Source organism: Thermothelomyces thermophilus, chromosome 1 (assembly GCF_000226095.1).
Source record: "Thermothelomyces thermophilus ATCC 42464 chromosome 1, complete sequence".
Classification (NCBI taxonomy): Eukaryota; Fungi; Ascomycota; class Sordariomycetes; order Sordariales; family Chaetomiaceae; genus Thermothelomyces; species Thermothelomyces thermophilus.
In genome coordinates this window covers 10,311,598-10,330,324 of record NC_016472.1, presented here as the reverse complement: position 1 = coordinate 10,330,324, position 18,727 = coordinate 10,311,598, and the positions used below count along the sequence as shown (strand labels likewise).

Here is an 18,727-nt window from a genome sequence, read left to right as displayed (position 1 = left end):
ACCTTAAATAGCTTCTTAGGGTCTAGTAGTACTAGTATTAGATCTTCGGTAATAGCATTATAGATCTATATAAATACTTACTTATATTACTCTTCCCATTAGAATTTAGCGCTCTTCTTAGTAAGTTTGTATAAAGGTTGTATAATTGCTCCGAAATTTCTAATAAACATCTGGTAGAAGTTTATAAATCTGATGAAGCTTTATACTTCTATGACTAACGTCGGTCATAGCTAATTCTTAATGGCTTTAACCTTTAAAGGTTCTATCCAAATTTATCCTAGGGATATCTTATATTCTAAAAATACCGTTTTCCTAATATAGAATTCGCTCTTTTCCTTGTTAACTAATAGTTTATACGTATATAGCGTGTCTAGCACTGCTTTTACATACTTTCGGTGTTCGTCTATTATCTTAGAGAAGATAAGTATATTGTCGAGATAATATACCGTAAATTTGTCGAGAAAGGGGCGGATAACTTGATTAAATAGAGCCTAGAATATTGCTAGCGCGTTCGTAAGTCTGAATAGTATAACAAGGTACTTATAGTAGCTATAGGGTATCCTAAAGGCCGTTTTCTACTCGTTACCTTCTTTGATCTATATATAGTTATAGGCTAATAGTAAGTTAAGACGTGTAAAATATTAGGCTCCTACCAACTAATCTCGGAGCTATGAGATTAGTAGTAATAGGTATCGGTTTTTTATAGTCTGTTCGTTAAGTTACTAATAGTTAACATATAACTATAGCTTTCTATCTTTCTTAGGTATAAATAGGATTAGGTAGCCTACTAGCGATGTTAACAGGCGGATATATCCTCTTCGAAGGTTCTCCTCCAAATATCGCTTAAGTTCTTTGTTCTATATTTAGCTTATATGGTAAATCTTAAAGAACTTTAGTTATACTCCTTCCTTAAGCTTGATCTCGTAATCCTATAGGCCGTATTCTAGTAGTCCTTCTAGATATTTTGGTTCGAATGCTAGGTATCCTTCGTATTCCTTCGGTACTTCCCTAGTCTTGTCTCGTCTCTCGGTTTTCTAATAGTATACGAACTTGGTTCTGTCTATAGCGATGCTAGCGATTTCTCCTGTCTTAATCTACTACTCTAATTATAGTGCTCTATATTTGTCAACGGAGAGAATAGCTATTGGCGGTTTAGCTCGTTCCTTCTATTATAATATCGGTGTCGTTATATTACTTCTTCTAGAGTCTGTAGTAGTCTGCCTACTATTGTCTGTCTCTTATAGTAGATTCGTAGGATATGCCTTCCCCTAAGTATCGTCTGCTTGTAATCCTTATATACTCTCTATCTCGCTAGTTAAATATGACTCTATTTAGGGTCGTAGGTAGCTACTATTCTTCTAGCTAATGTCTAGGTCATAATCTTTATATTATAGTAACCCTAATATTATATCTTTGTCGTTACCTATATCTATAATATTAAATATAACTACTATAGTCTTCCTTACTATAATGATATTAATTAGTTTAGTCTTCTTATATACCTATTATATTAGAAATAGCCCTTTGACTATACTATGCTTCTGCTTTATTCTCTAGGGTATCTATAGCTAATTTACAAGCGTTGGCGAAATCAGGTTTATCTCTGCTCTACTATCTACTAGTATAAGCATTTCATGCCATTTCCATTGTACTATTATCTATAGTCGCTTGTCTTACTACTATCGTCCAAAGATTATAGCGATTTTCTATGTTTCTGCCAGGAGGTCTCGATATAGTGGTCTCTTACGCTAGTTCCTCCTATACTATGCTACCACTCGCCACTACATAGGCGTTAATGGTTTCCAGGCCCCTCGAAGGGCCCTGACCCGTTTCCCAGGTCAGTGCTAACCTCTTCGGTTGTTTAGCTAATAGTAGCTTCGTCGATTGTACTTATTTCTATAAGCTATTAAGTGCTTATAGCTTCCTACTATTAAGTCCGTTCTGCTTTTCGTCGTATATACTATAGCTTCATCTAGAGCTCCTAAATTCGCGATTTCTTTTCGTCTACGTGATAGAGGTAATCGTTACTCTAGCACGAGTCCTATATATCTTGTCCTATTCCGTAATGCCTAGGCTAGGCTTATCTTAGAACTATCGTAATGCCTTCTAGATCACAGGCTTCGATCTTCTAGAGCAATTCAGCCGCTTTGTTTCCTATATTGTAGACCTATTCTATAGGGTATAAGCTTCTATCCTTATTTCCTTATCGGGTTGGCTAGTGATTATTTTCGAATTTATTACGGAAGTGGTATTAGTATCTATATACTATATACTAGAACTAGGGTACTTATATATATGCCTTATATCGAGGGTATAGTTATATAGCGTTACCTAGGAGGTATTAGAATTCTTTCCTAAATCCTTCCTATTATATATAGACTATAGGTACCCTAATACTAAGATAGGAATATTTCTTTTAGTAGCTTTCCTATATACGCTTATCTTTTCCACGGTTCGTACGCGTAAACTAGTATTCTAGGTTCCGTATATCGTTACTAAGTTACTAGTCATCAAGGTACTTGGCGTAGCTATTAGGCCTATTATATATTATAGGCTGTTTTCCTTTAATAGTTTCTATAATACGTTAGAGTTCCCTTATCTCGTCCTTTATCTTATCGCTCTACTAGGCAAGTCGAGTTAAGCGTCTATCCTATTCGTCTAGTTCTATATTAAGTCGGAAAACTTTATTACGGTACTATTCAATTCGTTCCTAGAGGAATAGAACATTAGGTCTAGGTCTCTCGATTCCTTAGATATCGGTTATCTACGATCTATCCCGCCTTTATATAACTGTAAAACCCTACTATCTCAAGGCTAGGAGAATCGAAATTAGTAGTATATATTCTTCTACTATATCCTATTCGGCAAGACCTATCTCTAAGTCTATAATGACTAGTTCGGAGTACAGTGCTTGTTTGTCTTTACCGTTACTATCATGTCCAAGACTATCTATATTACTGCCCCTATCTTTATAGCTTATAGCCGCTACTTCGATAACATCCTTAGTAGTTTTGTCGATAGCCGTAATTTCCTTTCTAGGGACTATCTTCTACTCTTTCTTTAGGCTTCGACATTCTTACTTATAGTGCCCTTTCTTTCTATAGTTATGGTAAGTAATATTAGACTTATCTTTAGTCGTCTTCTTTTAATCTTACTTCTATATTATATCTATATCTATAGCTCTAGGGTATATCCTATATGAGGTACTAATATATGTTTGCTTTTTCTTATTATTAGCCTTAACTATAGTTCCATTTATTTGACCTTATTTTTACTACTCTTATATATAAAGTTGATTATCGATTCTAATAGCCTATATAATATATTTATCTAGAGTCTTAGGCTAATTATACTTATATAGTTTGTCTTTGACCTTTTCCTTTAAGCTATTATAGAATAGTTATATTAATACCTTATTATTAAGCTAAGACTTAAGTATGTCTTATCTAAACTATATAGCATAAGAAGCTATTAACTTAGTCTATTAGAGATTAGCAAGTCTTTCTTATATATAAATCTTCTTGTCTTTATCGCTAAAAACCTTCTAAAGCTCTTCTTCGAAACGGTCATAGGATCGAAAGACTATCCATATAAACGCGTCTCGGTTGTCTTCGTCTTCCTTAGTAAGGTAGTCATTCCATATAGGCTTAAACTATCTAAGTACCTTACCCTCTAGTCTTGTAGCTATATAGAGAACTTTGGCTTTATTATCTAGAAACTTATTATCATTAAGCTAGAAGTAGGATTAGAGGTTTGTCAGGAATCCTACAAGATCCTCCTTGGTTCCTCTGTATTCACCAGGTAGTTCGATCTTGATACGGCTTACTTTGGCGCCCTCGAGTGCCTTGATTTTGGCGTAGGCCTCGTTAACTAGTTTTTACAAGTGCTTTTCGCCATTCTCAAGTTCCTTGATTCAAGCTTAAGCAGCCTTATCTCTCTAGTCTAACTCCTAGATTTGCTAATAGAGTTAACTAAGCTAGGTAAGTAGCTATTTAGCTATAACGTTAGTAGCTATATTAATATTAAGGTCGAAGTTACCTCTATTCTAAACTATAATAGAATAAAGGGAGTGATAGCAACGTATAACGAACCTAACTTAGACTTTTTCTAAAAGGGTTTAGACGAAGGTAGATTAAGTAGGACAAGTAGGCAGGTCGTCTAAGGGATTTGGTAAAGCTAAAGGGTTTATAATAATACTAGGATTATCTCTTATAGTAGTTAATAATGGTGCTTGGTATAAGTACTATAATTATAAAGGTTACTATTACTAGTAAACTCTTAGAGTCTACTATAATAAGTGACTATCTATATATATATATAATCCTAGGATCACTAGCAGTCGTGGTGATCCTCTATATTGGCTTACCTAGCTCATGTTGTAAGCTAGTGATCTTCTGCTAGGATCATTCCTTACTAAGTGTGATCCTGTCCTGATTGGTCTATCATTCCTTTAGCTTGATTGGCCCGTTTATGTTAGTGGCTTAGGCGGCATCTGTATATATATTTCCATGACATATTAAAAGCCCTTAAGATATCGAGCTATAGGAAGGAAGTAGCTACCTTATACCTCTAAGCCTCCTAAACCTAAGCTATAATAAGCTAAATGGCTAGTTCTATAGACCTATATTCCTAGTTACCTATCTACTTAGCTAGGAGAAGCCTATGGGCCTCTATAACGGCTGTTACCTTTTAGGCAACTATAGCCTTTAATACCTTACCTACTATTAGTAAGAGCATTATAGGCCTATAGCTACCTAGGGTAAAGTAAGCCTATAAGGGTTTACCAGGCTTATAGAGGACTACTATCTTAGCCCTTTTAAACTAGGCTAGGAAATAGCCAAGCTATAGGCTCTCTAAGGCTAGTTTAGCTAATATCTGGTAGAGTGGCCGCCTATAGGCCTTTAATAGGCCTATAAGGAGGAGGTCCTCCCCTAGGGCTTTCTATAGGGCCGCCCTAGCTAATACTACCTTAACTTTGCCTACCATAACCTCTTAGCTTATTTTAAACTTTAGCTCCTAGTAGTTATTTAGATCTAGGTTATTAATATTTAATAGGTCTACTTCTAGGTTTAAAAAGAACTTATTAGCTAGTGCTTTAGCCTTCTATTAATAGGTTATAAGCCCTCTTTCGAAGGTTAAAAGCTTTAAGGGGTCGACCGGTAGGTAGCTTTATAGCCTTGCCTACCTCTCTAGCCTCTATAGCAGGTCCGGCCGGTTAGTTACCTCCTATAACGTAGCTCTCTAGCTCTTGGTCTTCGCGGCCGTAATAGTCTTAGCCTAGTCCTATAGGGCCTACCGAAGTGCCTCTTACGTATAGGGGTTTAGGGTACCCCTATAGGCCCTCTCTGCCTCCTTAGCCCTCTTCCAGGCCTCCTAAACCTCCTTCGTCTACCATCGAGCTCATTTACCGCCTATACTAGCCTTCTTTGCCAGGGCCGAGACCGTAGCTATTTCCTCGAGGGCCTCTATAAGCCTGTTAAAGGCCTGTAGAAGCTCCTCTAGGCCCTGGAAAACAGGCCCGGCCGGGGCCGATACCTACCTACCAAGCCGGAGTAGAAGGTAGGCCGCCTCGGCCCGCGTGACCTCCTCGTCTAGGCTCTTCTAGTCCTACCCTTTACTAGCCGGTACAGGCCCTTTGGTCCCCTAGAGGGAGACATTTAGGGCCTGTAGGTAGTGATTAGATTTCCTACGTTCCGTAATATCCCTATAGGTCGCTTCTAGCCTAGCCGAGGCCTAGAATAGGTCTATCGTAGAAGGCCGGCCACGTTAGTCCCCTTAGGGTGCCCTAGTGACCTGGCTATAGGGCGTGTATAGGTCAAGGTCCTACTAGTCTGTAAGGCTAAGGAGGTCCCTAGCCCTTAGGCTATATTTAATCTATAGCTTTAAAGGAATCGCTCTATTATACCTGACTCTTTTAGACTTCTAAATATAGAAGGCAGGCCCCTAAAGGAGCTATTAAGGTAAGAGCGATAAAGGATATAATACTAAGAATAGTATTACTATAAAGCATAGTTAAACGACTATCACGTTTAACTAGGGGGTATGTTAGAAGCTATAGAGCTTCTAAGAGTATTAGCTATATATATGCTACAGCTATATGAGGCTATTTAACGTATTGGCTAGTTCCTTTGTCTATAAATATTAGTCGTTTTATCTCCTTTGTAGATAGTTTAACAAGGTACTCTTTTCCTTTGTATAGCCACCTACTGTAGACTGCTTTTAACGCTCCCGGAAGCTCATTACTGCGTTCGGCAATTATACCGAGGTTGTCTCAGCTGTGGTGAGTAAACGCGGACGGGGAGCACATCTTCAAACATAGCACGCCCTAATTAATCCATAGCGAGGTGCCATTGCGAGGCAAATTTCCTGAGAGCTTCGAAATGCTGTACTGTTATGAAATGACGACTCTGTGCTTACTATCCTGGGCGCAGGCTTCGAATTCCTGGCGCACTGTGATGAATTGTTGCCTAGGGGATGGTTCACTATTTTCCCAACCTCCAATGGAAAAAGCAGTAAATATTCTATCGTACCTCGTCTCGAAAGGTGGTATTTTAACGCACCTATGATGAAAGATCATATGTCAACCCCCGAGGAGCCTGAACCGTTGGCAAGGCTGATGTCGGGTTAGGCTTGCCAAGACTTGGGGTCGGGCCCCGGGACGGCGTCTACACTAAAGCGGTGCGTGCTGGTAGTGTACCGAGCTAAAGCGACCTTAAAGTGTTCGCACTTTGTGCCGGGGATTGACAGAGACTGAGCCGAGGATCCACACTTATGGGGAACACTACCCAAAAGCCTGACAACCAGGGCCCGGCATTCTGCCATTTTTCTGTCCTTCTAGTATACCGTACCCTTGCCTTGTTCTGTCCTTTTCGACCAAGGTCTGTCTTCCCTCCCTTACTACCGAGGCGGGGTCATGTTTGCCTTTCGATGCGCTTGTAAATAAGTATGCGGAACACAGCGTGCGGAGTACTACCAGTACTGCTTCGTCGAATGGAGGATTCGCCACCTGCTGTAACGTTCTAAGCCGGGGAGGCGAAGAGAGGGAAACAACTGCAACCTGCACTAACAGTGCTTCACTACACTAACCCACCACTCGCCGTAGTAAACGATATCAGCTTTAGTAACCTGGCCAAGCCGCCGAATGAAATAGTGTACTCCGTAAGCAAGAGCCACCGGTGTCTCACACTACGCAGTAGTTCGTACTGTACCTATCATCAGCCCACTAGCCTGATCCTGAGAGGCCCGGAAAGCCACAGCCTGGTGCCTGCCCATTCGGTGGCGCAATCCGCTCACCGACCAGGGAAGAGCGAGAGTGAGCAACGAGCAGCGCACTGCTTCATTCGTTGCGCTCAAGCAAAGTTCCACAACATTACCAGTCCAGTAAGTGGCCCGAGTCGAACCTGAGCAAATACTCTCCCTAGTGGAGTGTAATTTGTAGTGTTATGAAACGGAAACACACACCGATCACCAACTAGTGATGCCAATTCTTACCAGAAAACACAGGAGCTGCGGCAACAGCCGGATGCTGAGTGCTGTTGGGCCTTGCCAGGTGCACCCCGCGTCCAGCAAAGTCTTCTCCGCCGCGACCTGCAAGCAGATGATGCATTTATCGCTGAGCACCTTCCTCATCTGCCGCCCCACACATGGGATAGCGCCTTGGCTGACCCACATTTCGGAGCATTCCCTGCATTAACTCCCCGCAAAGCCTTATCTCAATCTAGTCCATCCAACGGGGACAGACTTTTGGCCTCTCTGCCACCATTGCCCAGGCAGCCCATCCTTGGAACCTGAAGTGGATTCCGTACGGAGTACTAGCAGCCACAAATGCTTGTCGGCCGAACTGTCAAGCACTTCGCAAGTGATGTACGGATTATATACTAGTGTACGGGGATGCACCGGACGGATTGCTCTTTGGGACACCGAAGGGGGCTGCTCGCTCCCCACTGATGTGCAACCTTCCAGATCCCGCTCGCCCAGAGGGGAGGTTTCGAGCAATCCCCCCTTCTACCCTCGGCTGAACCCACCTCTGTTATTGATCCCTGTGGCGGTTGCGATAACTCGTCAGACATGCCCAACCGGGACCAAATTGTAACCTCGACCACATGGTAGTGTACATCTCCATGCACCCACCAAGCACGTTATCAAGTCCCAACAATGGATCCATGCGACGATGAGCAGATCCGGCCCGGTAAGGGTCGAGCCATAGTTAACACGCAATACGGTTGGTTGACCCCATGTTTTCTTGGTCAAACATCGAAACCCTGTTGGCACGCTCTTCCCCAGCACGCGGCGACCGCGGGCGCATGCGTTTCCGCGCTCTGCCGTTCCACTTTCACACACCGAACGGGGTCCCGACGATAACCTCCTCTTTGCACATCGGTCGGCAGCTTGGCGCGTGCTATATTAACCATCTCAGATCGCCTCCCCCGGCCGCCGCCGTAAATCGTTTTCATCGGTTCCCAATCAACTTTGGTTCCCCTCTGCGCCTTTGACTTGTCGGCCGGGGTCCTAGCGCTAGTTCATATATTCCACTTGCTTTCTGTCCCCCTGTTCCTTCCTCCAGGGCAAAGAGGGGCCGCGAGCGGCCGCGAGTGCACAGCATGGCGAGATTTTTCTCCAAGACCCGCGACGGTGAGAGCGGCGAGAAGTCGCCGACTCCCGTCCAAGATGTTCCTCGGTCCGAGTTGAGCGGCGAAGAAGGCGTCGTCGACGAGGCCCAAGATGACCTGCACCGGGGGATGAAGCCTCGGCAGTTGAGTGCGTATTTGTTTTGTGCTGTTGAGTGTTGGAGGAGGAGGGGGAAGGTACCCGGATTAGTAGACCAGCACTAACGGGGAGCGCGGTGTCGTTGCAGATATGATGGCCATTGCGGGCGCGATTGGAACCGGTAAGTTTTGACCCAGCGCGGCTCCAGATATTGGGCGGGAGCTGACGCTCGGCGCAGGTCTCGTCATCGGCACCGGCACATCCCTCAAATTCGGACCCGGGTCACTGCTTATCGGATACGCTTTCATGGGCTTCGTTGTCTACGTGGTCATGGTCGCGCTCGGCGAGATGGGTGCTTGGCTGCCGATGAAAAAGAGCTTCTCGGGCTACGCCACACGCTTTGTCGACCCGGCGATGGGATTCGCGACGGGCTGGAACTACTTTTTCAAATACGTCATTGTGCTACCGAACAACCTCACTGCTACGGGGATTCTGCTGCAGAAATGGAGGCCAGACATCAACGTGTCGGTCTGGATCGTCGTCTTCGGCGTCGCCATCGTCGCCCTCAATGTGCGCCTTTCCCCCTTGCCCAAGCCAGGCAGCCGATGGGAGCGGCTGACTGACATTCTCAACAGATGATCCACGTCTCATTCTTTGGCGAAGCCGAATTCTGGATGTCGCTGGTCAAGGCCCTCGTCATCTTGATGCTGATCCTGCTCTGCTTCATCATTGCCCTCGGCGGTGGCCCTAACGGCGTTCGCACCGGTTTCGTCTTTTGGCGGGACCCGGGCGCCTTTGCGCAGTACACGGCATCAGCGGGCGGCGACACGGCCGTGATCCCCGGCGCCACCGGCCGCTTCCTCGGCGTCTGGGCTTGCTTGGTCCAGGCTACCTTTGCCTACCTCGGGACCGAGCTCGTCGGCGTGGCGTTTGGCGAGACGCCCAACCCCCGCAAGAACGTTCCCCGCGCCGTCAACCAGACCCTCCTCCGGATCGTCTTCTTCTACGTCGCCGGCGTCTTGGTTCTCGGCATGGCCGTTCCCTACAATAGCGAGCGACTGCTGGCCGCCACCAAGAAGGGCACCAGCGGATGTACGTCCCTCTTAATACCACCCCCACTTCCTCCTTCCTCCCCTTCCATCCTTTTCTAAGAAAATAACCGCGAGACGCCGTACTGACGACCTACCCGCAGTGGCCTCTCCCTTCGTCGTCGCCGCGCAGATCGCCGGTGTCAACAAGCTCGACGACGCTGTCAACGGTCTGCTCATGATCTTTACCATCAGCGCCGCCAACTCGGACATCTACCTCGCCTCGCGCACGGCCTGGGCCCTTGCCAAGGACGGCCAGGCCCCTCAGCTGATCCAGCGCACCAACAAGAGCGGCGTGCCGATTCCGGCCGTTGCCCTCTCCTCCATTTTCATCGCCCTCGGCTTCATGAACGCGACCAAGTCCTCCGCGACGGTTTTTGGCTACTTCGTGTCATTGGTGACCGTCTTCGGCGCGCTCAACTGGATAGCCGTCCTCGTGAGCTACCTGGCCATGATCAAGGCCATGAAGGCGCAGGGCGTCCCACGCGAGGTGATGCCGTACCGGAACCCCCTCCTGCCGTGGGGCGCGTACATCGCGCTGGCCATCACCGCCCTCATCATCATATTCAGCGGTTATTCGGCGTTCATCCCGCACTTCCAAGTCGACAAGTTCCTTACCTCGTACATTGGAATCCCTGTGTATATCATCAATATCTTGTGGTGGAAGTTCGTCAAGAAGACGAAGAGGGTCCGGCCCGAGGAGGTCGATTTGGTGACAGGGAGGAGAAGCTGATGTGTCTGTCTCTCGCAGCTAGACGACGGTTATTTGTTTTCTCAGATAAAAATATATTATGCATTGTTCCCGGAAAGAAACGGGGAAATGAGAGCGACAATTTACCGCCGAGCCTTGTCCAACTTCGCATTGCGCGTTCTTGGGTTGACAAGTGATGAGGCATCAAGCAAGCCCTCTTGTCGTCATGTTCCCGCTCAAGATCCGCTTCCTTTGAGTTGAGGTGTTAGGCTTCAAGATCTGCCCCTCGGCACTCCCAACTGCTGGATAAATACAGACGTGGGTGGGGACCGCGGCACGGCCTGGAGTCGCGCTTCCGAGACAATCGAGCCGACTTGGGGAAACGAGCGCCGCACTTCCGGGTGGGCATCGCGCGCGGGCGGGCCCAATCCTGATTCACTTAAATAGCTTAGCGGCCAACGACATCCCCAACTCGTGCCGCGCCGTTGTTGATCGCTTCTCACCCGTGCGCGAACTCGGCATGGAGGCTTGGCGCTCGACTCGACGGGCCGTGATACCTGTCGATCCAATATCGGTTTGCAAGCATGGGCAGAATCGTCCATGGCCGTAGGTGGCCTCAGGATTCGGCAGTGGGCTGACGGGAGGTATGGTACCGAGATCGAAGACCACATCCAGAAAGAGGGAGAGCCGGGTCTTGGAAATGTTCAGGACGATTACGCAGTATAAATACCCCGTCTTCCTGTCTTCCCTTTCCCTACCCTGTGGTCGATCTTCGAGACACAGACGAGCCAGCATCATTCACTAGATAGCCGCGCGCCCAGCTGTTAATTATACGCCAAACTCGTGTGGGGATTCCGCTTGATATAGGACTGCATCGCCGCCCAGCAGCAGAGAGAGCACCAGGATCGCCAACAACTTCTCAGTCCAAAGCCTTAGTTGACCGAAAATGAAGTCGTCTACCCCGGCCTTGTTCGCCGCTGGGCTCCTTGCTCAGCATGCTGCGGCCCACTCCATCTTCCAGCAGGCGAGCAGCGGCTCGACCGACTTTGATACGCTGTGCACCCGGATGCCGGTCAGTCACAGACAACCGCCCCTGGTTATCTGCCCAGAGACTCTTGGCCGGCGAACTAACATTTTCTAACATTTTCTCATCAGCCCAACAATAGCCCCGTCACTAGTGTGACCAGCGGCGACATGACCTGCAACGTCGGCGGCACCAAGGGGGTGTCGGGCTTCTGCGAGGTGAACGGTACGGGCTCCCGACTTCTAGACCAGTCCCCGCTTGATTGATTTCGCCGTTGTCTACTAACACGTAGGCCTCCTTTCCTCCCCCGGCTAGCCGGCGACGAGTTCACGGTTGAGATGCACGCGCAGCCCGGCGACCGCTCGTGCGCCAACGAGGCCATCGGCGGGAACCACTTCGGCCCGGTCCTCATCTACATGAGCAAGGTCGACGACGCCTCCACTGCCGACGGGTCCGGCGACTGGTTCAAGGTGGACGAGTTCGGCTACGACGCGAGCACCAAGACCTGGGGCACCGACAAGCTCAACGAGAACTGCGGCAAGCGCACCTTCAAGATCCCCAGCCACATCCCCGCGGGCGACTATCTCGTCCGGGCCGAGGCTATCGCGCTACACACTGCCAACCAGCCAGGCGGCGCGCAGTTCTACATGAGCTGCTATGTAAGTTTCTGGAGTCTCGAGCTCTTCCCCGTCCCTTGCCGTTCTCTTCGTTCTTCTTCCTCTTCGTTCTCCTTCCTCCCTTCATTCGGGTGATGTCTTCCCGCTAACTGTTTCTCTTCCTACAATTAATAGCAAGTCAGGATTTCCGGCGGCGAAGGGGGCCAGCTGCCTGCCGGAGTCAAGATCCCGGGCGCGTACAGTGCCAACGACCCCGGCATCCTTGTCGACATCTGGGGTAACGATTTCAACGAGTACGTTATTCCGGGCCCCCCGGTCATCGACAGCAGCTACTTCTGAGTTGGCGAGGTTTCGTCGTTGGAGCAAGACCCCGGAGTACAGGTTGGCATCTGTCATGGAGGACTCCTCTTTACTCCTCCTTTCCCTACACCTTGGTGATCTAATTAGAACCCATAACAATCAAATACAAACATCACTGTTGCGGCACAAGTTGCATACATTTCTGCCCTTTTTGCGATGCTGAGTTACGTAGCCCCTGAGCACCACCCCCAACCTAGCGAGTAGGGGAGAAGAAAGCCCGAAGCCAATCCCCAGTGATGTAATGCGACCGCGGAATTACCTCAGGTGGATAATAGGTGCCTGGGAGACCGGGGCCCGAGGTCTCCCGTCTGTGCTCTTGGGTCTGATCGCACCTTCCATGATTAGCTCTTCCGACCAGCCCGGCCTTACCCTATTTCCGTCCTTTGTCTCTCTTTACAGGGTACTAATAGAGTGGATGAAATTTGGTGCTCACTACGCAGCAGTGAATAAGGTACCCAGGTCACAGAGGAGCCACATTCACTAGTATTAGAAGGTTACTAAACAAGCTAGTATATATTATTATTTGTCTTATACCATTATACTAATAAGCATACTAGAGCCTCTCTAATTATATATAAAGGAAACCATACCTAATAGGCCAGATAAAAACCTCTATCCCTCCTTTAACGCCTAATCCCGAATACTAATATACTATAGAGAAAAGGAGAAGTAGCTAGAAGATGACTTTAAGTGCTAGCCAACCTAGGTCTTTCTAGTCTTAAATAGTTAAGCCATGTGCTATATACTAGGTTCCTTTCTATAGGGTAAACGGCTAATTCGGTGGTAAGTTTGAGCAGCAAGGAGCTATTTAGCGGCCTATATACTAGCCGGTTCCTAGATTTGGTCGGTTAGAGTTTAGCGGTCGGGGCTGTGGGTGGCATGCGGGGTCTCTTAATTCTCGGCCCCGCTTCCGCCTCTTGTGCCCTCCCAATTGCGCGCCACTGCCCTTCTTGGGGAGGGTTTCACCAACGACTCATTGTCTTACCAAGAAGAAAAAACTGGCGCTGGAAAGAAACTACCGCCGACAAGCTCGCCCATCACTCCCGCCGATTCTTTAGCCCTCCAGGACACTCGGCCCGTCACGCCATCATCATCATCAGCAGCAGCAGCAACAACAGCGGCGCCAAGATGACCAAGAAGATCCAGGAGCCCACCATCACATCGGTCACGGACCTCCCCACCGACGAGGCCAAGTGGATCGCGCTCCAAAAGATCTCGTACGTGGACCAGACGGGCACGGCGCGGACGTGGGAGGCGGCGTCGCGCAAGACGCGGGCCAAGAGCTCGGGGGGTGTCGATGCCGTGACCATGGGCAACGTGCTGCTGCACCCGTCGCGGCCGCCGGCGACGCTGCTGGTGGTGCAGTACCGGCCGCCGCTGGACGCGTACACGGTCGAGTGGCCGGCCGGGCTGGTGGACGAGGGGGAGACGCCCGAGCAGGCGGCCGTGCGCGAGTTCCGCGAGGAGACGGGGTACGAGTGCGAGGTGGTCAGCATCAGCCCCGTCCAGGCCGCCGACCCGGGCCTGAGCAGCGCCACCCTGCGCATGACCATGGTGGAGGTGCGGCTTCGCGAGGACGAGCCCCTGCCCGAGCAGCGCCTCGAGGACGGCGAGCACATCCAGCGCGTCGTGGTCCCCCTCGACGAGCTCTACGACCGGCTCGTCGAGTTTAGCCAGAGGGAGAGGACCATCGTCGCGGCCAAGCTGTTTCACTTTGCGGCCGGTATGCATTTTGCCAAGGGGAAGGCAAAAGAGTATGGATTGTGAGAGGAAGGAGGGGGAAGAGAGAGAGAGAGAGAGAGAGAGAAAGCAATGGTAGTTGAAGAAGATTTAAAGGAGGGAGGGGATTTGAAGTTAGCTGCTGCTTTGACATCTGATGGGGGTCGTCCCCCGTCAGATGTCCATTGAGTCACCGAAAGGTTGGAGCCAGCTCTGAGGAGACTGTTCGAAAAACTGAGGAGAATTCCTCATCCCTATAGACCAAGATTCACACGCAACTGCTCTAGATCAGGGGACCGTCAAATACCGCAGCTTCTTCAGACCGACGGATTCACGATAATCAAGCGGCAAGTTGCCGTGGCCTTTTAGCTGAATTGACACGGGTAGCAATGCTTCCATACGGAACAGGGAGCATTGTCCCTGTCCCTTCAATCGAGGGTTCTTAAGCTGAAACAGGGTACATACATTCTGGAGACACCCCCCCCCCAACAAAAAAGCGCTCCGGAAGAGACAATCTTGGAGACAATGCGGGCCTTTTTTCCGGACTGAGGTTTCGAAATGGAGGTATAGGAAGCGCCGTGGGGCTCGATGAGAGGGAGTGGCTGCGGGATGCATTTACGCAGGTAACTAGGTAAGTAAGGGACTTGAGGTTAAGTGTAATCAGTATGCATTGTATGTATGTATGTACATATGTTCGAAGTACCTTGCCTTACTTTTAGGTGCTAGAAGTTACCAGAGAGTGGAATCCATATTGCGTTACATACAGTACATATATGGCATACACAGAAGTATTGTTTTGGTAACTTGCCGCAAAAAGGGACTGATCCAGAAAATGAATGCACGAGATCGATGCTATTGTTAGCACGGATGGGTTATCCAGCGTGGGGTGACCGCTTCTCCTGCATTAACCATGATTCGGCTCGGCTGTTAACAACGCAAGCACACGCAGGCACGCATGATGGTTGTCAGGTGGGACATGCCAGTAGTTAGGTTTTCCCCACTCGTGCACGGTTGCTAGGGCGCCACTTGTGAGCGCATGCGACGGGCCCAAGCAGAGCGACAACCGAACGCCAAGCCAAACACCCTCCGCCTGAAAGTCGATCCTCCTTCCTTCCCCATAGACGACACCGCATTTCAACATCGACGGCGACGACAACAGCGCAAAAGGTAGGTAGACCGGCTTGCGCGCTGCGGCCAGACGACGTCAACAATCGGCGACACTGCGGGCCGGCATTTCGGCACTCCCTCGACCGCCGAGCTCATTCGACGAGATCCCCAACACCCCCCGGTTTGGGTATGTTGTGTCTCTCGGTCGCAATCCGAGGTGGAGGTTGTTGACCCGGCTGTCGCCCAAACCCCAGGACCGCAGTGCTGCACGCAATAGGCACGGAATAACCAGAATATCATCATTCTTGCTACGAAAGTCCTTTACCTAATCTGAGAGTTTCGACCGACGGCTTTTTTTCTCTTGTCTAGCCACGAAGTCAGCTCGCAACACTCGTTCACTGCTGTTTTTCGATCTCTTTCTTTCGTCACATGCGAAATTGCGCAAAACCGCACGCCGCTGCGTAGACAACCCAAATGTCCGAGCCGCCATCGTCCCCTCCTCGAGAAGGAACCAGCGTGGAGGATGCCTTGGCCTGGTATAAGTCGCAATACGAAGTGCTGGAGGCCGAGCTGGCCGAATTCCAAGCCTCGAGCAAGGAACTAGAGGCAGAACTCGAGAAGGACCTAGATGCGGCCGACAAGCGGGAACGAGCGCTGCGGCAAAAAGCAGAGGGGCTGAGCTTTGAAGTGGAAGAGTGGAAGGTAGGTCCTCTCGCCCAGTGGAGAAAGGTTGCCCGTTAGTAGGGGGGAGGGCAGCTTGGCTAACACAACGCGCAGAGGAAGTATAAGGAGTCCAAGGCGGAGGCGAATGCGGCGCAGAATGCTCTCGAGAAGGAGATTACGAACCTCCGCGACGCAAACAGAACGCTCCAGCTGAAACTCCGCGACATCGAGGTTGCCAACGATGACTTTGAACGCCAGGCACGAACCACCACCTCCTCCCTGGAAGACCTCGAGTCCAAATACAACGTTGCCATCGAAAGGGCCGTCATGCTCGAAGAGGAAATCAAGATTGGGGAGCAAGAGCGAGAGCGACTCCGGGTCGAGTCTCAGAGGCTGAAGGAGGAACTTGCCGATCTTAAGATCGAAGCCGAAATTCTGCAGGACAAGCTCAAGAAACAGGAGTCTCGCCATCTCTCGAGCATATCGACCGATATCTCTTCGATTCCAGGCTCTCCCTCGTTTTGCAACTCGCCGCACTCGACCGCGAGCTCTCCGATGATCATGACTCCGCCAGACCTCAAGTCGCTGTCCGCGACGGACACCACCTCGGAACTCCAAGACCCGCCATCACCTCCCATGTCTGATGCCTCCCTGCCGCTGCCCAAAATAAGCGGGCTGAAGACGCCCGCCGCCCAACGAAAGAGCAGGCTGCCCTCGGCCGATTCTCACAGTATCACCCCAAAGCCACGGGCGTTCACGGCTTCCACATCCTCTTCCCGCTCCGCTCGGGTCGTCACTACCTCCGGTGCCATGAGAACCCCGGTCCACCGGTCGTCGGCCGCGAAACCCACCCGCACACCCTCTCACAGAGTCGCGCCCTCCAACTCCCTCGCCCACATTCGGACCCTCACCGCCCAGATGCAACGGCTGGAAGCCCGCGTGCAGTCCGCCCGCTCCAAGCTTCAGGGCCCCGCCAACACTCCCCCGCGCTCCTCCCCGCGAGGCCCCATGACCGTTCCCTCAACCGTCACGATCCGCACCCGCAAGCGCGCCACTGGCTCTACGGCCTCGTCCAGCGCCACCAGCCTCGCCGGCTCCGAGACGACCCCCTCCCAATCCCGCCACGCTCCATCCGATTCCCGCAGCAGCATCTCTTCCAGCGCGACCAAGCACGTTCCCCGACTTAGTGCATCGGGCGTCTCGCGCCTTTCCTTTGGCCCCCTCCCCAACCGCAACCCAACCGGCGCCTCCTCCTCCAACAACTCCAACACCACCGGCACCACCACCGACTTCGACTTCAACCGCCCCCCCAGCCGAGCCAGCCATTCGAGCTACGCCCGCCCCGCAAGCCGCACCGACTCCTACAATGGCGGCTCGTCAGGTACGACTATGCCGCCTCCGCGGCCCATGAGCCGCGCCAGCATGTCCAGTACCCGCACCCCGCTCAGCAGGCCGCGCAGCAGCCTAGGGATGCGCAATGGACACGGCCACGGACACAGCGGAAGCGTGAGCTATACGGGCAGCAGTGCCGTCATGGCAGAAGAGGCAGATGAGAACGGGGGAGTCGCCGTCGACGGCACCGAGTATCGCACCCCCAGCCGGCGAGGGACGTACAGTCGGCTGGAGATGGAGGCGGCCCTGGCCGGTGGCGCGGCCGGCGGAAGCGGGATCCCCGTGCCGACTTCTAGGCGGCAGAGTGGTGGGTCGACATCGACGGGGATCTCGATTTCGGGCAGGAGGACTAGCGGGGCTAGTTCGAGAGCGTTGGGAGATCTGGGCGAGACTTACTGAATCATATTGTCCCGCCGAACCAGATCCGCTCGAAGGCGTGGGCACTGGTGGGTTGGTTGCACGTTGGGGGTGCTTGTGTCAAGTTGAATACTTCTTTAATGAGCGTTCTGTCATCATGTCTCGGGCTCTTGTCTCTCTTTCTCTCTCTAAGGTTGGTCGTCGGTTGCTGCTGATACCTTGCTCGCTTGGCTTAGGTTGGCTTGGACTTTGGTTGCCTCGGTTTAGGGTTTTGCGCTGGGTTGGGTCAGGAGAGTCCGGGGTGTTGGCGCGGAATACCTATATATACACATACATGACTTATTTTATTTTCCTTTGTAGCATTTCATCGATCCTTTTTTGCTTCTACTTCCCACTTCTTCGAAGGTCATGGATGGGAGTCAGCATGTTGCGTCAGAGATGATGCCCATTCACGTCCTTGAAGGGTCAATCATTGCGGGCTATAGAGATTTCGAGGATAAGGATTGGCGTACACTACGTCGGGGGGCAACGGGGTTGTGTTGTTTCCCTTCTAATCGCGTGTGCCTTGAACATTTGGCACGAGCTACAATTTGGCTGGATCTAGTAAAGATAACCAACTTTCCATTCCGGGAATGAAGAACTTCTGTATGAGTTGCCGAGAACTTGTGTGCGCATAAATATATCAAACCCCTGGAGCGGAGGGGGGCCCCTTTGTATACATACATAACCCCTAGCTACCCACAACGCGGGTGAACTTTGCATGTTGTCCTTTACGTACCTTTCGTACCTCCCGACTTAGGTCTTGGTCGAAGTACCTCACGTACGTTGATGTGCAAAGCCGTTGTCCGATAATCTACCTGGTATGTATGTATGTATGTACACATGTACGGCTAGGGCAGTGTAGCAGCCGCGGTCACATGCCTATCATGCCCTTGCAGCCAATAATCCAAGAAGTCGCACCCATGGGTCGTCATTTACCCCAGTTCCTGATAATCGCGGAAAG

The 18,727-nt window shown here is 50.2% G+C and overlaps 5 protein-coding genes across 5 annotated transcripts; 4 read left to right on the top strand and 1 right to left on the bottom strand.

Moving 5' to 3' along the window:
- Positions 1–272: 272 nt before the first annotated feature.
- On the bottom strand, positions 273–440 carry MYCTH_2052313 (uncharacterized protein; the record flags this gene model as incomplete). The annotated part of the gene is made up of 1 exon (XM_003660851.1): positions 273–440. A coding segment is annotated over one exon (168 nt), but the record flags the coding sequence as incomplete, so codon positions are not given.
- A 7,777-nt stretch (positions 441–8,217) lies between these two features.
- On the top strand, positions 8,218–10,653 carry MYCTH_2299723 (uncharacterized protein). Its single transcript, XM_003660850.1, has 5 exons — positions 8,218–8,757; positions 8,855–8,887; positions 8,945–9,276; positions 9,342–9,798; positions 9,899–10,653. Exons 1-5 carry the CDS (start codon positions 8,601–8,603, stop codon positions 10,525–10,527), a joined length of 1,608 nt encoding a protein of 535 aa, XP_003660898.1. The 5' UTR covers positions 8,218–8,600; the 3' UTR covers positions 10,528–10,653.
- Positions 10,654–11,247: 594 nt separating this feature from the next.
- Positions 11,248–12,611, top strand: MYCTH_2299721 (glycoside hydrolase family 61 protein). Its single transcript, XM_003660849.1, has 4 exons — positions 11,248–11,557; positions 11,641–11,734; positions 11,825–12,168; positions 12,301–12,611. The coding sequence occupies exons 1-4, from the start codon at positions 11,432–11,434 to the stop codon at positions 12,463–12,465; spliced, it is 729 nt and encodes a 242-aa protein (XP_003660897.1). The 5' UTR covers positions 11,248–11,431; the 3' UTR covers positions 12,466–12,611.
- An 814-nt stretch (positions 12,612–13,425) lies between these two features.
- Positions 13,426–14,355, top strand: MYCTH_2299719 (uncharacterized protein). Its single transcript, XM_003660848.1, has one exon. The coding sequence runs from the start codon at positions 13,615–13,617 to the stop codon at positions 14,251–14,253; it is 639 nt and encodes a 212-aa protein (XP_003660896.1). The 5' UTR covers positions 13,426–13,614; the 3' UTR covers positions 14,254–14,355.
- A 1,226-nt stretch (positions 14,356–15,581) lies between these two features.
- MYCTH_2299718 (uncharacterized protein) lies at positions 15,582–17,949 on the top strand. The gene is made up of 2 exons (XM_003660847.1): positions 15,582–16,014; positions 16,090–17,949. The coding sequence occupies exons 1-2, from the start codon at positions 15,787–15,789 to the stop codon at positions 17,764–17,766; spliced, it is 1,905 nt and encodes a 634-aa protein (XP_003660895.1). The 5' UTR covers positions 15,582–15,786; the 3' UTR covers positions 17,767–17,949.
- Positions 17,950–18,727: the final 778 nt, after the last annotated feature.